The sequence below is a fragment of the Cydia splendana genome, chromosome 3, assembly GCF_910591565.1.
Source record: "Cydia splendana chromosome 3, ilCydSple1.2, whole genome shotgun sequence".
NCBI lineage: Eukaryota > Metazoa > Arthropoda > Insecta > Lepidoptera > Tortricidae > Cydia > Cydia splendana.
The window spans coordinates 22,810,460-22,833,935 of NC_085962.1; the positions used below are offsets into that span (position 1 = coordinate 22,810,460).

Sequence of the window (23,476 nt, forward strand, 5' to 3'; positions counted from 1 at the left end):
ACCATCTCATAAAATAGGATCTAAATCTTACACTCTAGTGCCACATCAAGTACTAAACATGGTATCCTTATGCCTTATGTAGATTATATTATAGTATAATAATGATATCCTATTCCTAACATTACACATTAAGAAAAGTTTACTGCAAGAATATATTAAGACTATATTTTAAGATAATGATATATGATATCTGCATACTTTAAGTATTTCTGTGGCAGTTACAAAATGCAAAAATATTAATTTGTAGATAGGAAGCTAATCACACATGCGTCCAGCAATCACAGATACATCAAGCTATTGTGTATTAGGTATATCATAATTATGGTCCATTACTACTAAGTCCATATGCCTTATTTTTAACATTTAATTTTTACTACACAAGGCAGAAAACTAGTAAAGCACTTAATTTAAAATTCAGACATGTTCTTTGTTAAAATGCAAATAAAAACGGTAAGGATCAAAGGTGTAGGAAAAACAAAAAAGTAGGCCTACAACTACATTTTATTTTCACAGGAATGTGTTGTTCTTAAAGTAAAATTAATACTCAATTGCACTCTTAAAATCCTTTGGTAGTTGGTGATGCTTGCCACACAGTTCCCAAGCTTTGAAGTCATCGCTGGAGCGCAGGTTCTCCACAAAGCATTCCACTCCCCTCACGAATGGTAACATCATTTCTTCGTTGATTATTTCTGATAGACGGTGCTTAAAGGCTACATTCTTAGCAAGGGTGTCTTTAATAGTGGCAGATAATGGACGAACGGTGCACTGCAGAATGTCAAGCTGCAAATTTAAAAAAATCATCAATATTAGGTATCAGTCATTAGTTTCTTTAAATCTAAATCACATTTTACTATTCAGTATGGTTTTCTTTCTTAAAACACCGGAGTTTGTTATACAGTGGCAACAGTAACACAAACTAAACATTTCTAGGAGTCTCTTATCTATTGGAATATACAGTTCTTGAAATATGGACAAATAGACAGTGGAGGTTTGCTTCAATAGGGTTTCCTTGACACACTTCTGTTACTGAAAATTTATGGTTGAAGAAAACTCAATTACAGTTTTCATCACCAACCTTACCTTCTCTTCAATGGCGTTTAATTGCAGGCCGAGATAAGTGTTGAGACATTCTGACAAAGATTTCACTGTGTCAGGCAAGCGGCCTTGTTTATTTCTCTGGATTATGAGGTCACCAACCTGAAAAATGGGAGAGAGAGTAAGAGCACATTACTAGTAAGACATAATAATCCATGGTCTACGCTCAATTATACTGCAAATCATGAAGATGGAATTTCCTTTTGCACAGTTGGTCCTTATTATCTCTCATTTAATTTTTATCTGCAATTGGCTGTTTTACCCATAAGTTATGTTTTTTTAGGGTTTAGAGAGGTATTCCATTAAATAAATCTGAAGCAAAAGGAACAACTGTCTAAAAGGAAATTCCATCGTCATCATTTACCATATTTACCATAAATGATATTTTTGTCATAGAGATGCAACTAATACAAGTATTTTTGGATGATTTTAGGGGGGGGGGGGGGTCAAAAATCGTCAAAACTAGATGACGTAATTTATGAACAGGCCCTTTGACTCTATTATTTTGGGATGTAAACATATCAGTAGAATGGGTATGCTGAAAGTAAGTTGTAATGCAATAAAAAAACAACTTTTACACAACTGTACTTATAATGTTTGTATTCTTGTACACTCACCTGAGTGTCAAAGACTGAAGACAACTTCACATTATGCTTATGATATAGGCAGTCAGACAGTTTCCTGCAATCATGCACAATTTTCTTTGGAAATTCACTTTCCAGGAGCTTCTGTAAACCAGCCTCAAATGCATGATACTGCATCACTTGAATATCAAAGATGTAAATCTGCTGAGGAGTAGCCATTACCAGAAATGGCATTTTGCATTTACGACCCATTGCTGAACCATCAGAGCTCACACTCACATAACTGTACTGATTTAAGTCTTCCAAAGCTTCATGGAAACTGTTATCCACTTGATTGATAAAGATATACTTCTTTGCAATATTAACAATCAATTCACATTCCTTCTCTGAGATCTTTAGGTGCTTCTGAATGTCAGGTTTCTGAAGTTTCACAATGTTAGTCACTTCAGAATTATAGTAATGTGTAATACCTTCACTTTCATTTCCTTGTGGTAGCTCTTTAACATTATAAAGAGAAATTTTAGACTTATCACTGGTAATACTGTAGAAATGACCTTCATACACTTCACAGTTCTTAGTTGTAACTTGTAGTAATTCCCCTTTCATGTACAGACTGTCCATTTTGAGTTTTTGATATGCAAGTAGAATAAATAAGGTAAGTGTTTAATCCTTCTTCACTGGTTTCGCAGGCGGTGCGATATCCGCTGTACCATAAGCTTTGTAAATGTAGAGACCCAGAGTCACATGCAGTACAAGGACGGCCACAACGGCGGAGTATACGCTGCTCGTAGTTATATCCAATCGCAAAAGGCTATCGAAAAGTACTATCTTAGCAGTGAAGAATGAAATAACCGGTACGATTATAATGACCAAACAGTATTTTACTACTGTTTGAAAGACTTGAAAGTCGGGTAATTCCTGAAATAAAACAGGTTATGTGGGTATAAAATAAATCACTTAAAACAATTCTATAATAACTACTATAACTTACATTGGCGCGACCTTCAATCATGTTAAGAAACGGAAAATAAATAAAAGAACGAAAAATTAACAAGCACTTTCGAGAATCTTGGTCTCATCAATGCCAAAGCGATTTCACCGATAAAATCGTAAAAAAGAATGACTATGATGTTGACAGCGTACAATTTGACACAAATGAAAATCAATGAATATTGTGTTCGAGTCACTGATTTAAACGTCAAAATATTGCCCTGTACAAGTTTTTGTTTTCAGATTTTAGACCATAGACATAGTGTTTATTTATTAAGCCCCCCATTCACACTCCTACCTTGTAGTCCGCCACGTAGTCCGCCTCATGAGTGGGATTGTGTATGGGGGTCGCGGACTACGTGCCGTCCTACAACACCAAGTAGGATGCCTCTTGGGTTCTACAAATCCTGCAAGCCCCGCCCACCGCTGTAGTCCGCCGCAGGGATGTTGCGGATGCAGATTTTTTGACATCCGCGGATGCGGATGCGGATATTTAAAGCCTCACATCCGCGGATGCGGATGCGGATGTCAAGATTTGGTAAGTACTTAAAAAACGTCAAATATTACATTTTTAGTCATTTTTATTTAAAAAAACCGGGCAACTGAAAGTCGGACTCGCACACGAAGGGTTCCGTACCATTATCTATAAAAACGGTCACCCATCCAAGTACTAACCCCGCCCGACGTTGCTTAACTTCGGTCAAAAATCACGTTTGTTGTATGGGAGCCCCACTTAAATCTTTATTTTATTCTGTTTTTAATATTTGTTGTTATAGCGGCAACAGAAATACATCATCTGTGAAAATTTCAGCTGTCTAGCTATCACAGATCACGAGATACAGCCTGGTGACAGACGGACGGACGGACAGCGGAGTCTTAGTAATAGGGTCCCGTTTTACCCTTTGGGTACGGAACCCTAAAAACGAAACGTTTAATTTCGCCGACTTTTCGGAATCAAACGATTTCGTTATATAAAATATAATGACGAAATTACCTGAAAATTCTATGAAATTATGACGTATAAATGGGTGCGTATCATAATGAATACGAACATTTGGTATAATTTCAGTTTACAAACGTTCAAAACGTATACTAATCTTATGTATAATGCACTAAATCTATATTTTCAATAAGTATAACATAAAAATAATATAACATACAATATACATACCGCTGTTTGGTATAACATACAAATAAATTAATTACATTTAATATAACATTCATTATGCATATACTTAAATTAAAATAATGAATAACATCTCATATTAGTATCTGAACAAAACATCAGTAAAATTATTTGGATAGCTCAGTATTTCATAGGTCATTGAAACTAATTACTGTCAGAAAAGTAGGTTAGGTTAGAACTGTGACTCCCCAGAAAAAAAAACCGCTACCATAAAACTAGGTTAGGTTAGGTTAGAACTGTGACTCCCCAGAAAAAGAAACTGCTACCAGAAAAGTAGGTTAGGTTAGGTTAGAACTGTGACCCCTCAGAGAAAGAAACTGCTACCAGAAAAGTAGGTTTCGTTAGGTTAGAACTGTGACTCCCTAGAATAAGAAACTGCTACCAGAAAAGTAGGTTAGGTTAGAACTGTGACTCCCCAGAAAAAAAAACTGCTACCAGAAAAGTAGGTTAGGTTAGGTTAAAACTGTGACCCCTCAGAGAAAGAAACTGCTACTATAAAAGTAGGTTAGGTTAGAACTGTGACTCCCCAGAAAAAGAAACTGCTACCAGAAAAGTAGGTTAGGTTAGGTTAGAACTGTGACCCCTCAGAGAAAGAACCTGCTACCAGAAAAGTAGGTTAGGTTAGGTTAGAACTGTGACCCCTCAGAGAAAGAAACTGCTACCAGAAAAGTAGGTTAGGTTAGGTTAGAACTGTAACCCCACAGATAAAGAAACTAGTACCATAAAAATAGGTTAGGTTAGGTTAGAACTGTAACCCCACAGATAAAGAAACTACTACCATAAAAATAGGTTAGGTTAGGTTAGAACTGTGACCCCTCAGAGAAAGAACCTGCTACCAGAAAAGTAGGTTAGGTTAGGTTAGAACTGTGACCCCTCAGAGAAAGAAACTGCTACCAGAAAAGTAGGTTAGGTTAGGTCAGAACTGTAACCCCACAGATAAAGAAACTAGTACCATAAAAATAGGTTAGGTTAGGTTAGAACTGTAACCCCACAGATAAAGAAACTACTACCATAAAAATAGGTTAGGTTAGGTTAGAACTGTTACCCCACAGAAAAATAAACTACTACCATAAAAATAGGTTAGGTTAGGTTAGAACTGTGACCCCCCACAGAAAAAACTGCTACCATTAAAGTAGGTTAGGTTAGGTTAGAACTGTGACCTCTCAGAGAAAGAAACTGCTACTAGAAAAGTATTAGGTTAGGTTAGAATTCTTACCCCCCAGAAAAATAAAAGGTTAGGTTTATTGCGTTGTATTTGTTTTGTATATTATATTATTTCAACGTTATACCTTTTTATACTTATCATAAACGATATTATATGTAAAGTTCATTATACATTATAAAATTATAGAATTCATTGTTATACGTATCGCACGTTATACTTATTGCACGTTATGCCATTCAAAATTATACTAATTGAATTTATATATTCTGAACAATATGTTATAGGTTTATATTAGTGTCCGACCGAAACATGTTTTTTTGCCGAAACCGAAACCGAAACCGAATGTTCGGCTTTGGCTCTAGTTTCGGCCGAAACCGAAACCGAAACCGAACCTTTTGTAGGCTTGATAAAATCGTTGAAAAAATGTCATAAAACCCCTTTTACACAAATATTATGGGGCTGTCAACACCCAATGTCCTTGAAATTGATGTTACTTAAGCAGTTTTTTAAGAAAATTACTAGAGTTAGACCAGTGGCGTAGCTAGGGGGGGGCGGCGGGGGCGGCCCGCCCCGGGTGTCACCCACTTGGGGGGTGACACCCGACCGTGAACATCAGTAGTGCCATCTATAAAAATTCGTAAAACTGTGGCAGATTGCACAACCGCCATTAAGGAAATAATATACAACATGCCCACAAGGAACCCGAGAGATTTTGACAGAATATTTCTGATCATATTTAAAGACTAAAATGTCCTATAAACTGTTTTGGAATTCGCCTAGTTTCATAGTCCAGTAGCACCAGCATAGCAATGTACAAATTGCAGAACATTCCCAAAAAGCGGAAACGTTCTCGAGAATGTTCTCAGAACATGGAAATTATTGTTCCGCCATCTTGGATTTTTTCCAAAAAAACTTTTTTTGTCATAGGAATCTAGAGGCCTCTATCTCCCGCCATGCCAAATCTCAGCGCGCTCGCACCAACTTGAAAAAAATTAAAAAAAAAGTCGGCCATTTTTTTTTTAATGCAGTTTGTTTTGTCTCGGGGCCCTCTATGACATTTGGTCGAGCACCCCCCACCTATCACGCACCGTTTAAAAGTTGCCATACAAAATAAAAGTGGCCAGTTTTCCCGCAATCGTAGCATTTTTCGAAAAACACTATTTTTGATAGGTATTTAGGGGATCCCGAGATTCCGTGGCCAAAATTTCAGCGCGCTAGTGCAAACTTGAAAAAATTAAAAAAAAATGTCGGCCATATTGAAAAAAAAACATGGCGGCGTCAATATGACATTTGGTCGAGCACCCCCCACCTAGGTCTGACCGTTTGGCCGGGCCGTCATACATTTTTCTGACCGGAAGCGGTAGACCAAAAGTCGGAATTTTCTGGGGGTAAGGATACTACACCTAAACTATTGTGAATATTCATGGTATAAACTACGATAAATAAATAAATTCTCGTTCTCGAGAACATTCTCAGAAGTTACCGAGAAATTCTCATGTGGAAAGTTTCGCAACTTTGGAAAGTTTTTTTTAAATTATGTGATTATTTCTGTAATTGACAAAAAAAAGTTAAAATTATTTTTGGGTGACAGTTTTACAAATTATAGCATTTACATTTTATGTACAAAAAATCGAAAAACGAGAAATTCTCATGTGGAAAGTTTCGCAAATTTGGAAAGTTTTTTTTTAATTGTGATTATTTCTGTAATTGACAAAAAAAAGTAAAAATTATTTTTGGGTGTCAGTTTTACAAATTATAGCATTTACATTTTATGTACAAAAAATCGAAAAACAATTTTATTTTGGCGAAATTGACGTAAACTCTTTTAGTATTTTTTCCTCATTTTGGCCTCAGAAATGCATGGTTAAAATCTCTCGGGGTTCCTGGTATGTAACAATAATATGTTGGTGCCTCGTAGGTTTTTTTATTCAGAAAGTTTTTTTTAATTATGTGATTATTTCTGTAACTGAGAAGCTATGTCACTATTTCTAATTGGGTGACTCTGGACTATTTGAAATTCATTGTGAAATGGGATTTTACAGAATCTCTTTGAAATCGCGCACTTGGCAAAAAAAGTTTTTAATTTTTTTTTAACGTAAATTATTTGTATATCTTTCACGGGACAATGATGACTCGGACCTTTGGGAGGCGTGCGCGGAGCCCAGGCCAACATGTAGACCCTTATGACACTTATGAAATGTGGGTTACACGTTACCGAGCGGATGCTGTCCTTGCCCGTGTCATAGAACGCGCGCAGAGGCAACACCCGCCAGGGTGTGGACTATTGAGAGTTCATGGAATCTAAAATGAAAGCGATGGAGTAAATTGTGAGCTATGGAATATTAAACGTAATTTTATAATTGTAAAATATTAAACATATTTTACAATTTTGATTGAATTTTGGGGTGACATCCACAATTTCCGCCCCGGGTGCCACCCATGCTAGCTATGCCACTGAGTTAGACCAAGATAATTCTGCAACGATTTTGATAACACACGCAGTGCGAGTGTAATTTAAACGTCAAAATTTCTATGAAATTATGACGTATAAATAACATTTGCACTAGTAGCACTGCGTATGCTATCAAAATCATTGCAGAATTTTCTTGGTCTAACTCTATTCATTCACCAGTCAAGCTAACATGTAGATCAGATACAGGGTCAACCAAAAACCAACCGAAAACGCGAGCGCAGCGAGCGCGAAATTTTTTGTTAACAATATCGCAAGGGAAGTAACGGGAGTGGAAAACCGAGAAAAAGGTGGATGGACTGTGTGAGAGATGATATGAAACGAACGCAAGTGAATGATGAGATGACGGGCGAGAGAGAGGTATGGAAGAAAAAGACATGCTGCGCCGACCCCAAATGAATGGAATAAGGACAAGTGAATGATGATAATCGTAAGGCCGGGTACCGATCTTCACCTGGGCCTAAAAGTCCGAAGTGCCCCAGTGAGGCGAACTTTCATGCGAAGTAAAAGCCGTGCTTCAGGCTTCAGGATAAGTAGTTGAGCACAGACTCCAACCAATGTCCATTGTATTAAAAAGCGAGACGCGCAGGCCGAGCATGGCGCAGCGAGGCGAACGGCTAAGTTGAAGTAGAGGACATGTGGAACACAAACCAAATGGTAAATTGAGGTAAAAAGTGAGGCTAAGGTCGAGCATTCGTATGAAAAACTGCACTGGGGACACTTTTAAGGGTTTTATGGGTCAATTTCACCAAACGAGCATTTTTGTCTAATTCCCATGGAATTTTGAAATACCAACATTACCCAAAAAAAAATTTGCTGATAATTTGATAAAAAATATAATAAACTTTAATTTTCTTATTGTGTAAAAATATTCATAAAACTATAAAAGTTATTTCAATTTAAAATTTTGGTCAGGGCACGGGAATTAGTGTGTCCATGGGAATTAGATTTTACTAGCACGGAAATTAGAACATGGCCCAGTAATTGTTTTCTTAACTTATTTTGGTAGTTAAAACTATTATTTATGTATATTTTAATCTACAATAATATACTGCAACCATACTGAAGCGGCATCGAACATATTTACCCTCTTTAATTTTAGTTTCGGACGACAAATCTACGAAAGTATGATACACTAAAAACTACGTATTTGACTAATCGTTTCCTTTATTTTAATGGCAACTAATCTCTCTTTCTTAGTAAAATGTACATATTTCAAAACAATACTTTGAGTAGTTGCGTAAACTTGTCCGCCTTACATACAAAACTATTCATTAAAAAGTGTCATTATGTATCTGCATGTAGATAGGTACAAGGTGTATGATCTGGTATATGACCGTATAGGAAATGATACTAAGAAATAAATAGGGGCACAGTGAGAAGAAGTTATTGTGTAAGTTAATCTGAAGAAATCGAATATGCTGCCTTCATAAATTCATAACACAAAAAAATGTTTGACCACATATGAGGTAAGGTGGGGTAAACTATCTCCATGCCAAATATCATCAAGATGATATTGGTTCAGCGGTTTAAGCGTGACAAGGTAACAGACAGACAGACAGAGATACTTTCGCATTTATAATATAGTAAGAATAGGATATATTTAATTATTCTTGTATTAGAAAAGCTAATTTATAACAACTATGAGGAACTATGAGGGTTTTCTGGGGTGAAAAATCGATCTAGCTAGGTGTTATCTCTGGGAAAACGCGCATTTTTAGTTTTTAGGTAGGTATATGTTTTCCGAGCAAAGCTCGGTCTCCCAGATGTTCAAACTTTATACGGCATACGCTGTCAGCTGTCTAATTTACAAAAAAGAACATTGCAAATTTGATTCATTTTGTTTTATGTAACCTTAGGTACAGGTATTATAATATGTAATAATTCCAAAAATAGTTTTATGTTTATATAATATTTTAATTTTATAATATGATCAATGAATAAGGTAAGGTGGGACAAGACTAACAGTACGAGGATTCCATACAAGTGAGTCTTACCCCGGTGTCGTCTTACCCCACCTTACCTTACGTATTAAAATTGCCCGGGTTATTCGGGTCCACCCTGTATGTACTATAGTACTTATACTAAAAACCGTTCACAGATTTTTGTGCATCCTTTAAGATTTTCTTAAATGTAAAATACAAAGATATACGTCATATTGTTATTACATATAATATATATTCAATGCCAATATACATATATATATAATAATAATATGACGTAAACATTGCCAATTAACTTACAGTGCCCCCAATAAAAGATTTGTTGACAATATATGTAATACTTCCTAATTCCCGTGCCACTTAATCAGCTGTTTTAGGTAAATATTCCATGGGAATTAGGGCACGGAAATTAGAATTCGTAATAAAAAAATTCGCCAAAAATTTAAATCGTGTTTGACCAAACTGTTATGTTATCGCTAAAATAAAGATACATAAAGGGCTCCTAAATATGACAATTGTTATTGAAAAGCTATGTGGGAAATAAAATTTATAAGGGGCATCGAAATTAGAAAAAAATTGTCGCCCACCCGGATTCCGAAATAATTACGCGATTTGCTCGAACACGCCGCGGCTTAACGTACATCCGCTTGCTTTGAGAGACAGCCGAATACTGCCAGTACAGGTGAGGCGGGACACGAGGCGGTTCAAATACAGACGTCGGCTGTCAGAGCCCTTTGAGTTTTGCCGACGAAATTATACTCGCGCGCTCGGACAAAATTTAAACATCGATCACGAGCTATTTACCACAATGAAGTTAATAGTGTATGTGCTCAGTGATAGTAAATATCATCTAGTTTAAGTATTTGATACTAAATTAGAGATACTAATGTACAATTTTTCGTAGGATTTTTCATTATGCGCAAAAGTAGATTCCGGACAGGGCACGGGAGTAGTAATTTGAGCCTTTATGTATTATTAAGTGTACTCTAAAAACCAATTAATCAGTGAATTCATATGGAACTCGGTGTGAAAGTGTGACTTCTTTATGTAAAAAAAAAATGGTAAGTATTATCTGATGCTAACCCCCGATTTTCATCACGGACAGAAAAAAATTCGTGTTCAGAAATTGACCCTTATCTTCGTTTTAATCAATAGTCAGAAAATCAACTTTGCAGTACTACTTGAGCGTAGCCTTTAGCCTCGCTTAAAATTTGCCATTAGAGGTAGATAGGAAAGTGACTGAATAAGAGCGAAAAAGACATCGTTCGACTCGGGCCGAGCTGATACTCGGCCAACGGCTACGTGCGATAGTGCTATCTCATTCACTCCGATACAATGTGTGCGATAGACAGTGTGCGCGTTATACGTATTGACAGCCTCATAAGACTGCGTCGACCGTCCAGTGGCGCCCTCATTGGTGGAATTGTGTTTTATAATATACCTATACATGAATCAGTAAATATAGGTTATTACTATTGTTGTCCTACTTATTCCCCAACTTTTGGTCTTTGTCCGAAGTGCCATTTCGTAAGTTTCGGCCCGGCCGAAAGGTTCGGCCGTTTTTTGGCCGAAACCGAAACTACAGCCGAAACATGATTTTTTGGCCGAAACTGGCCGAAACCGAAACCGAAACCGAACCTTCGGTCGGACACTAGTTTATATACGTTCTATTACTTACCCCGTATAAATAACACTTGCACTGCGTGGGCTATCAAAATTGCTTCAGACTTTTTTTTGGTCTAACGTCGATTTCTAATTATACTTGGTCAAGCAGATCTTATCAGTAGAAAAAGGCGGCATATTTGAAAACGGTAGGCGCGAAGGGATATCGTCTCATAGAAAATTTGAATTTCGCGCCTTTTTCTACTGACAATATTTGCTTGACCATCTATATTTATTTTATTTAATCGAACGAGCGAGCGAAGCGAACGAAGTTCTTACATTCGACTTGGGACACGCGGCTGGCTAGGGGCACGTCCCGGCATTTCGATGTTTTTAAGCTGAACAATCAGAGGATAGTTTGATACTCAAGTAAATAAATTTGTTGCATTGTTGCAACTTAAGTAAATTTGTTCTAAATTAAATGAAATTGGGTAGACGTGTAGTTGAGGGCATTATATTTTAGTCATTAAATTATGAGCAGGCTCGATCAAGGGGTTATTGAGCTAGAAAAGCTTAGAAGGCTAAAAAGCAATTTGTGAGGGGTCTTGCTATTCTGGTCATCTTTTTGCAAGAAAGTATGGTCGAGTTTGGTATCAATTGAAAGTGCTCGGCTTGCACTTTTATAATATCGTTTTTAAATTTACCATTTTGAAATAATTAGCAAGATAAAAATAAACATAATATAGGTATTTGACATTCGACAGGAAATATTTCGGCTTACCACAGATATAGTATCAGTTAAGGCAAGGCCCCAACGCTGTCTGTTCTCTTTGACGGCGCAGCAACTAGTATAATTTCTCTCTCCTTGCTCTTTTAAAAATGCCGTTTGTCAAAAAAGGACAACCATACTGTTGACAAGATGGACTTCAAATCAAGGTGTCCCCTTTTTAGGTAGACCCAAGTTGTGCATGTGTGCGTAAAAACGTATATGTGTGCTCTTTTAGGGATGTGAGAAGTCGATTTTAACTAGCAAAAAGCAGAGCTTTGTAAGGGCTCGCGGAGGTTTTCTACCTTAACGTACCGAACCGGTTGCTGTCCGGTACGCCTGTCTGTTACAGCTTTTACTTTGTCCTTTAAAAACGTGTCCAGACGACAAAATCAAATTGCCAATATCATCCACACGTAATATACAATTTCATAAGTGCTTATTACATCCTACACGGCCGCCCAGTACTTTTTGTAAGGAACCCAACTGGCTTTCCTACATAATGTTGAGTCAGCGAGCCAATGTTCTTGAATTTATTTTTGCGTCCACTCCACACAATTGATCGAAAAACTATCCCGTCTGGACACCTACTGGCGGTAATCACGCTGCTCCACACATAAACTAACACACACAGTTCCACTAGGTACAGCCAGGGTCCAGCATCAGCTCTATCTTGGGTACTGCTCTTCCAAGTTCTCATTAAGACGTGTCAGATGACCAAAACAGCGTGTGCCTAATGTTGTACCAAACCTGAGTTCCACTAGGTACAGCCAGGGTTTAGCATCAGCTCTATCTTGGGTACTAATCTCCTAAGTGCTCATCAAGACGAGTCGGATGGCCAAAACAGCGTGTGCCTATGTTGCAACAAACCTGAGTTCCACTAGGTACTGCCAGGGTTCAGCATGAGTTCTATCTTGGGTACTGTTTTCCCAAGTGCTCATCATGACGAGTCGGATGTCCAAAATAGCGTGTGTCTATGTTGCATCAAACCTGATCGAGTTCCATTAGGTACAGCCAGGGTTCAGCATCAGCTCTATCTTGGGTACTACTTTCCTAAGTTCTCATCAAGACGAGTTGCATGACCAAAACAGCGTGTGCCTATGTTGTATAAAACCCGAGCTCCATTAGGCACTGTCAGGGTTCAGCATCAGCTATCTTGGGTACTGAAAGTACTGATCTACCCAGTGATCATCATGACGAGTCGGATATCCAAAACAGCGTGTGTCTATGTATGTTGCATCAAACCCGAGCTCCACTAGGTACTGCCAGGGTTCGGCATCGGCTCTATCTTGGGTACTACTCTCCTAAGTGCTCATCAAGATGAGTCGGATGACCAAACCATAATGTGCCTTTGTTACACCAAACCTGAGTTCCACTAGGTACTGCCAGGGTACTGGGTCATTTTGCTGAACTGCACGCCGACGTTTCGATTGGCGTGCAGTTCCCATACAAGTTTCAGTCGGGTTGTAGTCCGTCTGTATCGGCCCTAAGTTACTGAAGTTTGTATTAATTATGCTTATATCTTTATTTATAATTTTAGCAGTTCCAAGCAATAGTAACACTAAAGGCGCCATTCATTAATTACGTAAGACAATTTTTGCCAGCTTTTGACCCCCTCCCTCCCCTATGTAAGAAATAATAAGAATAGGCTGACCCCGTCCCCCTCCCACCAATATAATTTATTTTCAAAAAATATTTTTATGAATGTTTGTTTGTACCTGTACAAAGGTACTTGAGCTCGTTTAAGCTAACTCTGCACCGTGTTTGATAGCATAGAGTGTGGAAGTATTATTTTAAACGTCATAATTTGTTAGAGATTAAAAAAAATATCGCATCTTTGTGATCTTACTTAAGAACTATGAAAACCCCCTCCCACCCCCTTGTAAGAAAAAATAATATATGTTCGACCCCCCTCCACCCCAAAATCGTCTTACGTAATAAATTAATGGCGCCAAAACTGTATCTCGAACTGAAAATACCCGATTTAAGTTTGCTAACACAACATGACTAATCATCACATCGTCAGCGTCACAAAACATACGAGTAAATTGACCTCCGCAGTAAATATACAGCAAGATTGATTGTTCTAGTAGGTATTCACAAAAACTGAATTGCTAAAATGGGAATCAAACCAAGTGAAGCGAGGTGGGTTGAATCCAAAATTGTACCCACTTTGGTATTCATCGTTGTTAAGAGCGCTCTTACAAGAAAAGTCGAAATAATGCAAAATTGATGATACTAGTCGACGAAATTCAGGACTTTGCGCTCATTATTAGAAACAATGAGTACTTGTTCCAGTAAAAGCGTCTTCTTATCTTTATAAATATCGTTGTATATATTAGAAAAAGGACTTATTAAATTAGTAATGATTTTTTTTCTGATGGTCGTTTCCGAAAAACCCCGTGAAGCACTGAATGGCGAGCTCTTATTTGGAAATGTTGAGAATTTTACTCTGCTAAACCTGGCTATTTTGTATTACTAATACCCTGTACTTTAGGCATATCAAACTATATTTTTCCTACATACCTTTGAGAAAGAGAAAATCAAAGTAAAACGAACTCGATTTTCTCTCCGAAACAAGTGTCAATTCCTACGAAAATCTACTTAATATCGAAGTCATTTTCATACTCAAGCAATCTGCAACGTTTGCTTATACTGTTGGTATACATTAGTGTTTATGAAATTCTACTATAATTTTTTGGCAATTTTTTGAAAACTACTCTATATTACCGATGACGCGCGCTGCGCCAGCTCAGTGCCGCGGCAGAGCTTGTAGAGGCAGGACGTGTGTCGGTCGGCTCCGCACATTTTCAACGGCGACGACGAGGTTTTTTATCATTGTGTGCGGCGGGCGCCGTGTAAAACGCTATACTGTGTGCGTGTAAACCGCAACGAGAGACTTTGATCCTAGCACTGTTTTTATAGTATTATAATTTATAATGGTACAGTTTAATAAACTACCGGACAGGATTAAAAATATTTGAAACGACCTGACATTCTATATGTATTTATTTGACTCAAGATAGTACTCAGGGTCTGATGATGGAGCCGGAAGGTGGTCACCGGTACCAATCAACCATGCAACTAAACCACTTCGTGTTTAGGCTCGTTTTATTCATCTCAACAAGATCTTTGACACAAGATAGTACTCAGGGTCTGATGATGGAGCCGGAAGATGGTCACCGGTACCAATCAACCATGCAACTAAACCACTTCGTGTTTGGGCTCGTTTGATTCGGCTCAACAAGATCTTTGACTTAAGATAGTACTCAGGGTCTGATGATGGAGCCGGAAGGTGGTCACCAGTACCAATCAACAATGCAACTAAACCACTTCGTGTTTAGGCTCGTTTTATTCGTCTCAACAAGATCTTTGACTTAAGATAGTACTCAGGGTCTGATGATGGAGCCGGAAGGTGGTCACCGGTACCAATCAACCATGCAACTAAACCACTTCGTGTTTGGGCTCGTTTGATTCGTCTCAACAAGATCTTTGGCACAAGATAATACTCAGGGTCTGATGATGGAGCCGGAAGGTGGTCACCGGTACCAATCAACCATGCAACTAAATCACTTCGTGTTTAGGCTCGTTTGATTCGTCTCAACAAGATCTTTGACACAAGATAGTACTCAGGGTCTGATGATGGAGCCGGCAGGTGGTCACCGGTACCAATCAACCATGCCACTAAACCACTTCGTGTTTAGGCTCGTTTGATTCGTCTCAACAAGACCTTGGACACAAGATAGTACTCAGGATCTGATGATGGAGCTGGAAGGTGGCCACGGGTACCAGTCTACCATGTAACTGAACCACTTCGTGTTTGGGCTCGTTTGATTTGTCGCAACAAGATCTTTGACACAAGGTAGTACTGAGGGTCTGATGATGGATCCGGAAGGTGGTGACCGGTACCAATCAACCATGCAACTAAACCACTTCGTGTTTGGCTTCGTTCGATTTGTCGCAACAAGATGTTTGACACAAGGTAGTACTGAGGGTCTGATGATGGATCCGGAAGGTGGTCACCGGTACCAATCAACCATGCAACTAAACCACTTCGTGTTTGGCTTCGTTCGATTCGTCGCAACAAGATCTTTGACACAAGTTAGTACTCAGAGTCTGATGATGGAGCTGGACTGTGGCCACGGGTACCAGTCTACCATGTAACTGAACTACTTCGTGTTTGGGCTCGTTTGATTCGTCGCAATAAGATGTTTGACACAAGATACTACTCAGGGTCTGATGATGGAGCTGATGATGATAGACAGGTACCCGTCGCCACCTTCGCGCTCCATCATCAGACCCTGAGTACTACCTTGTGTCAAAGATCTTGTTGAGATGAATAAAACGTGCCTAAACACGAAGTGGTTTAGTTGCATGGTTGATTGGTACCGGTGACCACCTTCCGGCTCCAACATCAGACCCTGAGTACTATCTTGTGTCAAAGATCTTGTTGAAACGAATAAAACGAGCCTAAACACGAAGTGGTTTAGTTGCATGGTTGATTGGTACCGGTGACCACCTTCCAGCTCCATCATCAGACTCTGAGTATCACCTAGTGTCAAAGATCTTGTTGAGACGAATCAAACGAGCCCAAACACGAAGTTGTTTAGTTACATGATAGACTGGTACCCGTGGCCACCTTCCAGCTCCATCATCAGACCCTGTGTATCTTCAGTGTCAAAGATCTTGTTGAGACGAATCAAACGAGCCTAATCATGTTACTACATGGTTGATTGGTATCCGTGACCACCTTAATCATCATCAGATCCTCAGTACCAGTTCGTTTTTAAACCCTCGTTGATACAAACTTTACAACCTATAGGTACCAAATGCAATGACGAAACATGTAAATAAGCGAGTAGGTACCTATAATTTCTTTCGAGTAATATACCTTCATAAGTACGAGTATGGGGCTATTCATAAATTACGTCGTTTCAAATGGGAGGAGTGGGGGGGGGGGGGGTCTGGACATCGGATGATGGTAACATGACGTAGGAGGAAACAGATTCATCCGAAGCTTGATTTTTGGATGATTTGAGGGGTGGGGAAGGTCAAAAATCGTCAAAAATAGATGACGTAATTTATGAACAGCCCCTATGTACATTTGCACTGCATTTAGTATTTTCGTACTTACCAAATAACAGTTTTAGAACTTTAAAAGTTAAGTACAGTTAGTGTTGTTATGGTTGATTTCAATATGCTTCGCGAAGGATCAAGAATGTTTAATCCATCATTGTAGTGCGAGTGTGGTAGAAGGGATCGGCATACTGAGCTCGCACGGCCTGCCGCAGCGCGTAAAATACCTAAACTCGCTCAACGCCGAAATGTAATAGCGCTCTTAATGGCATAAGCGCCATCGACATTATTGAACTTGAAAACACCACATAGGTATCGTATTGTCTGAATACCCACAACACAAGCCTTCTTAAGTAAGAGTCAATTTGTATAAGAATGTCCAATATTTATTTATTTATTTATTACTAACACCATCTGTTAGAGAAAGAAATAATTAACATTAGCACGAATGTTAATTCATCATTTTGCCAACAGATGGCGCTAGTAGTAATACAAAGTGTTATTACTTTATTTTATTTTTTTAGGTTTATAAAATGATATTTTTATGTTTGATAACACATCTAGACATGAATTTAAATTACTATGTTAAATTTCAAACCTAACAGTGCAGTAGTTTTTCCGTAAAGTGTACCACAAGAATGCATAGTTCGTCGATTAGTGATAGGGCTCGCTTCGCTCGCCCTAATCATGTTATATATCGATGAACGCTACACAGCGGAACGAAATAGCGATAAATTGAAGCTTCAATATCTTCGTTAAACATAAACATAATTGAAATGCTAATGGATAATGAATATATTAGAATATAATAAAATAATTCAATTATTGCGGAACACATATTTTAGTAGGTATTTATGTATTTTAATTAAATATCTGAACTTTCCCTTCGTTACCTGCTGGGGCGTGACGATAAAATTGTGATCTGATAACCACAATAAAGAATAAAAGCATTTTTGTTCATTTTACGTATCGTTAAACCTTTGAAAAGATTATAATATCTATGAGTTAATGGCTCCACAGACCTTGTAATACTCGTATATCCACGCGATTTTTGATCCATTGCCGCCTATAGTGGGACATAAAATAGTAGAAATTAAATAAAATGGAACTCTAAAATTTCCATACTATAGTTGGTCAAACAAGTTTATCAGTAGAAAAAGGCGCGATATTAATTTTTCTATGGGACGATAACCCTTTGCGCCTACATTTTTAGCCGCTTTTTTCTACTGACGGAATTGGCTTGACAGACTATAAATTGTTGCCATGTGTAAGTATTTTACGTCAAAATGTGACAGCTAGTTACGTAGAAAGTGGCGCCCTCATTTATTAACCGACTTCCAAATCTCAAAAGGAGGACATTCGATTGTGTTTTTTTTTTATATTTGTTACTCCATATCTCCGTCATTACTGGATCGATTTTGAAAATTATTTTTTTGATTGTATGTATATGCATACAGATTGGTCCCGTTTTTGTCAAAACCCAGTTCTGATGATGGGATCCATGAGGAATCGAGGGAACTCCTCAAATCTTAAAGGCATACATATAGTGATTTATGTGTTTTATCAACAAATCAAGCACATACATTCAAAAAAGTGACATTTGACGAAGTGGAACTCTTGATGATGATCAGAACGTAACTCTTCAACGAAGCATAGATCACGTTTGGTGATTGGTCCTCTTCGTTATGTTTCGTTAAGCAAGTTAAGTTTTTAAGCCACATTTTTGTCAAGCTCGAGTTCTGATGATGGGATCCACGAGGAATCGAGGGAACTCCTCAAATCAAGGCATACGTATAGAGATTTTTGTATTTTCATCAGAAAATCAAGCATTTTCATTAAAAACTGTCGCATTTGATGAAGTGGAACTGCTGATGATGATCAGAATGGAACTCTTCAACGACGCATAGTTCACGTTTGGCGATTTGTCCTCTTCGTTATGTTTGTTAAGCAAGTTAAGTTTTTAAGCCACATTTTTGTCAAGCTAGAGGTCTGATGATGGTATCCATGAGGAATCGAGGGAACTCCTCAAATCTTAAAGGCATGCGTATAGAGATTTGTGTATTTTCATCAGAAAGTCAAGAATTTACATTAAAAACTGTCGCATTTGATGAAGTGGAACTGCTGCTGATGATCAGAACAGAACTCTTCAATGACTACACGTTTGGCGATTTCGAATTTCGATTTTGACGGAGCTGGCCCTGGAGCCAGACCTGACCCGGATCCGGGCTCTTATCTGGACCTGAACCCGGACCTGGACCCGGACTTGGACCTGGACTTGGACCTGGACCAAGACCTAAACCTGGACCTCGACCTGGTCCTGGACCCGGAACTGGACCAGGACCCGGACTCAGACCCGGATTCGGACCTTGACCCGGAAAACCACTGATACCTAAGCTAAATAAACCACTATGATTACCTACCATAAAATGTAGGTATGAAGTATAATGATGCCTAACTTACTAGCCCCTCCCGCTCAAACCCCCGTACACCGCACCGCACGCACTATTAAGTGGGTTAGGTTAGCTTTGAACTGCGATCCTCACAGAACCGAACTGCTATCAGAGAAGTGGGTTCGTGAGGCTAAAACTGCGACCCTTATAGAAACGAAATGCTACCTACTAGAAAAGTACCTACTAGAAAAGTGGGTGGTTTTACCTCCTTTTCTACATAGTGCACCATCTATGTACAATAATCTTTCACCGGCCCCCATAGAAGTCGGTTTTTTTTTCTTGAAAATTATTTTCTAACTATTTTATGTCGAACTATACGAGTAAGTAGGTGCAACAAAGTCAATCGCTCTATATTATTTTTGGCAAACCGCGAGTTCTCAGTTCGGGGCGAACGGGGCGTACTAGTTTAAAAAGAAGTACAAAGCGCTTACTAATAATAATATAACCGTTTAACCGATTGTGACAGAATGGTAACTATGGAACCCTACACTGAGCATGGCCCGACATGTTCTTGGCCGATTTTTCACTATGTCGATATGCGTTAACTGGCTGTCGTTATTTCACGCTTTGTACACATGAATGGAAATATTTTATGGAATTATTACTAAATCCTACATACACTTAAATATTGGGCAGTCAATTTGTCTTATGAATTTCAAAATAATGTTTCTTTTTTTTTTTTTTTTTTTTTTATGAAATAGGAGGCAAACGAGCAGACGGATCACCTGATGGTAAGCGATTACCGCCGCCCATGGACACCCGCAACACCAGAAGGGTTGCAAGCGCGTTGCCGGCCTTTAAGATGGGAGTACGCTCTTTTCTTGAAGGTTTGTAGGTCGTATCGGTCCGGAAATACCGCTGGCGACAGTTCATTCCACAGTTTGGCTGTGCGAGGCAGGAAGTTTCTGGAGAAACGCACAGTTGAGGACTGCCAACCATCCAAGTGATGAAGATGGTAATGTTGTCGCGTAGGGCGATGGCGAAAAGAAGCGGCAGGGATTAATCCGAACAATTCCTCGGAGCACTCCCCGTTATACATGCGATAGAAAATGCAGAGCGAGGCCACATCTCTACGCAGCGCCAAGGAGTCAAGCCGTTCCGAAAGACGCTGGCAGTCAACAATTCGAGCCGCTCTTCGTTGGATGCGGTCCAGAGGGAGAAGCTGGTATTGGAGTGCCCCTGCCCACAGATGAGAGCAGTATTCCATGAAAAATGAAATGAAAAATTATTTATTTCCTTATTAAGCTTCTACAAATTGCCATCAGTGGTTGGGACTTCCTTTTAGGTGAGTGAACCTGTATCAGGGTGCCCCGCTCCTCCATAACTAAACAGTCTTGTTATTACTTATATTATAGGAAATGTTATACATATGAAAGTAACTTATTTTATTTATTAACTAATTATAACTAATATTGTACATTATTTATTTTCTATTTTTATTTTAAAGAATGTTTTAGGTATTTATGCTATTATTTACTATTTTAACCTAATTAAATACTATGTTTATGACGAGGATATACGAGTATAAATTAATGTGTGTGTGTGTGTGTGTGTGTGTGTGTGTGTGTGTGTGTGTGTGTGTGTGTGTGTGTGAGAGTATGCATGTGCGTGCGTGTGTGGATTAGCGTATGAGTTCTGCCGATATGTTATGTTTAATTAATAATTTACTCGGTACAGTAATGACTCTGTATCATCATAACTTAGTTGTTCCATGTAATTCCATGTGTGGGCGAACCTGCGCCTTATAAAGCTGTAGGCGCTGGGCCGGTGTGAAATACCGTCTCGATCTGTTGAGCACACCGAGCTTCTTGGAGGCTAATTTAGCCTTACCCTCTAGATGACCGCGGAACTGGACTTCACTCGAAATGTCGACACCAAGGATTCCGATACTGGCTGCGGCACTCACGGGAGTGCTCTCAAAACGAGGTGACGCGACAAACTCTAACTTTTTTGCGGTAAACGCGCAAACCTGTGTCTTGCTAGGGTTAAAACGGACTAAGTTAAGTCGACCCCATTCAGAGACTTCCTTTAGGGAAGTCTCAATTTCAGACACAAGTTTGTTCCGGCTCTCGATGACGTATTCCCGAGAAATATTGGTGCGACCGGTGTAAAAGGCATCACCTGTACTATCATCAGCATAACAATGAATGCCGCTGATTTGCAGCATGTCATTGATATGCAGAAGGAATAGCGTGGGTGATAGCACACAGCCTTGGGGGACACCAGCATTCACAGACATGGGGTCTGAGCATACACCGTCAACTACGACCTTTATGCTTCTGTCTGCTAGAAAGCTACTGACCCATACACATAATTTCTCGGGAAGGCCATAGGATGGTAGCTTCGAAAGAAGTGCTTTGTGCCAAACGCGATCGAAGGCCTTCGCAATATCCAAGCTAACAGCCAATGCTTCACCCTTTGTCTCGATCGCCTGTGCCCAACGATGTGTCAAGTAGACTAGAAGATCACCAGCCGAGCGGCCTCTACGGAAACCGTATTGTCGGTCACTAAGCAACTGGTGATCCTCTAGGTACCGAAGGAGCTGGCAGTTGATAATGGACTCCATTATCTTCGAGAAAAGGGAGGTTATAGCTATTGGCCTGTAGTTGGACGGGTTTGAGCGGTCGCCTTTTTTAGGGATCGGGTGCACCAAAGCTGACTTCCACGAGGTTGGGACTACGCCAGAAGTGTAAGAGAGCCGGAAAAGACGCGTTAAGACCGGTGTCAACTCAGGAGCACACATCTTCAGCACAATCGCAGGGATTCCATCAGGCCCACTCGACTTATGAGTGTCGAGGGAAAGAAGTGCTTTACGCACTGAGCTTTGGTTTAACCGGATATCCGGCATACAGCTCTCGCACCGCGGTATGGTCGGCGGCGCGTATCCCCCGTCATCCAAAGTCGAGTTGGACGCAAAGAGTTTACCCAGAAGGTCGGCTTTGTCTTTTGCGTCGTGGGCCAATGAATCATTTCCCATGTGCAGAGGCGGAAAAGATGGCGTGCAGAAATTTCCCTGGATAGCTTTGGCAAGAGACCAGAACGCACGAGTTCCCGAAGGGAGGCGCTCTATATTCTCGCCAATTCTACCAATGTGCAGTGACTTTGCTCTGGCAATAACTCTTTTGAAGGACCTGGAGGCAAAGTTATACTCCTTTTTTAATGCGCTAGTCTTTACATCCCGTACTGTCGCTGCATCTACCCAGGCTTGGTAGCACTCTTGCTTTCGGCGAGAGGCCCTTTTGCAGAAGCGACCAAACCAAGGTTGGGATTTGCCACCAACAGGAACCACAGAGGATGGAATGAATAGCTCCATTCCCTGCAGCACAACGTCAGCAACAGAATCAGCAACGACATTGGGATCATCCGGCGTGAAGCAAACCTGCCTCCAAGGGTAGGATGCAAAGAAGGTACGCATCCCGTCCCAATCTGCTGACCTATAGTGCCACACCCGGCGGCTACAAGCAACTCGCCGACGCGGCGGGCACGCGAGTGGCACCGTACTCCGGATCAGGCAATGATCCGACGAACCAAGTGGGGCCTCAACGGAAACATGGTAGTCAACCGGATGACCGGGTGTTTCTAATGAAGATCGAAACTCCCGCACTCCCGAAGGCGGTTTACCAATGAAAGTGTAAATATGTATTACTAATAAAGCCATAGCATCTTAACGAGCTAGAATATACGTCAACTATTCGGTAATGTAATCGGCGATTTCGGCGTAAATATTCGGTCCCTTTGTCGAATTTTCGGTCACTTTGCCGAACACCGAATATTGCATAAATAAAATGTACGGCATTTTATACTCATTATTTTAATTAAATATAATTAGTCTTGGGAATTATAAAATTAAATGTAGGTACTTATCGAACGAGCGAGCGAAGCGAAGCGAAGCGAAGCGAAGTTCTTACATTCGACTTTGAACTCGCGGCTGGCTAGCGGCACGTCCCGGCATTTCGATGTTTTTAAGCTGAACTGTCAGAAGATAGTTTGATACTCAATAACTTAAGTAAATTTGTTCTAATTTAAATGAAATTGGGTAAACAAGTAGTCGAGGGCATTATATTTTAGTCATTAAATTATGAGCAGGCCCGATCAAGAGGTTATTGAGCTAGAAGAGCTTAGAAGGCCAAAAAGCTGTTTGTGAGAGGT

At 39.5% G+C, this 23,476-nt stretch overlaps 2 protein-coding genes across 2 annotated transcripts; both read right to left on the reverse strand.

The window, feature by feature from the left end:
• Positions 1–483: 483 nt before the first annotated feature.
• LOC134806869 (piRNA biogenesis protein EXD1-like) lies at positions 484–2,300 on the reverse strand. The gene is made up of 3 exons (XM_063780281.1): positions 1,713–2,300; positions 1,081–1,197; positions 484–780 (listed from the first exon to the last, which is right to left on the reverse strand). The coding sequence occupies exons 1-3, from the start codon at positions 2,298–2,300 to the stop codon at positions 538–540; spliced, it is 948 nt and encodes a 315-aa protein (XP_063636351.1). The 3' UTR covers positions 484–537.
• Positions 2,113–2,825, reverse strand: LOC134806904 (vacuolar ATPase assembly integral membrane protein VMA21 homolog). Its single transcript, XM_063780327.1, has 2 exons — positions 2,671–2,825; positions 2,113–2,597 (listed from the first exon to the last, which is right to left on the reverse strand). The coding sequence occupies exons 1-2, from the start codon at positions 2,689–2,691 to the stop codon at positions 2,343–2,345; spliced, it is 276 nt and encodes a 91-aa protein (XP_063636397.1). The 5' UTR covers positions 2,692–2,825; the 3' UTR covers positions 2,113–2,342.
• Between the last annotated feature and the right edge of the window lie 20,651 nt (positions 2,826–23,476).

What these genes read in the sequence shown, in the direction of transcription:
- LOC134806869 (XM_063780281.1), bottom strand. Translation starts at nt 2,300, where the DNA reads ATGGACAGTCTGTACATGAAAGGGGAATTACTACAAGTTACAACTAAG. An exon ending in CTTCAGTCTTTGACACTCAG is followed by an intron (nt 1,198 to 1,712) that starts GTGAGTGTACAA and finishes CCCATTTTTCAG; the next exon opens with GTTGGTGACCTCATAATCCA. An exon ending in TAAACGCCATTGAAGAGAAG is followed by an intron (nt 781 to 1,080) that starts GTAAGGTTGGTG and finishes TTAAATTTGCAG; the next exon opens with CTTGACATTCTGCAGTGCAC.
- LOC134806904 (XM_063780327.1), bottom strand. Translation starts at nt 2,691, where the DNA reads ATGATTGAAGGTCGCGCCAAT. An exon ending in TGATTGAAGGTCGCGCCAAT is followed by an intron (nt 2,598 to 2,670) that starts GTAAGTTATAGT and finishes GTTTTATTTCAG; the next exon opens with GAATTACCCGACTTTCAAGT.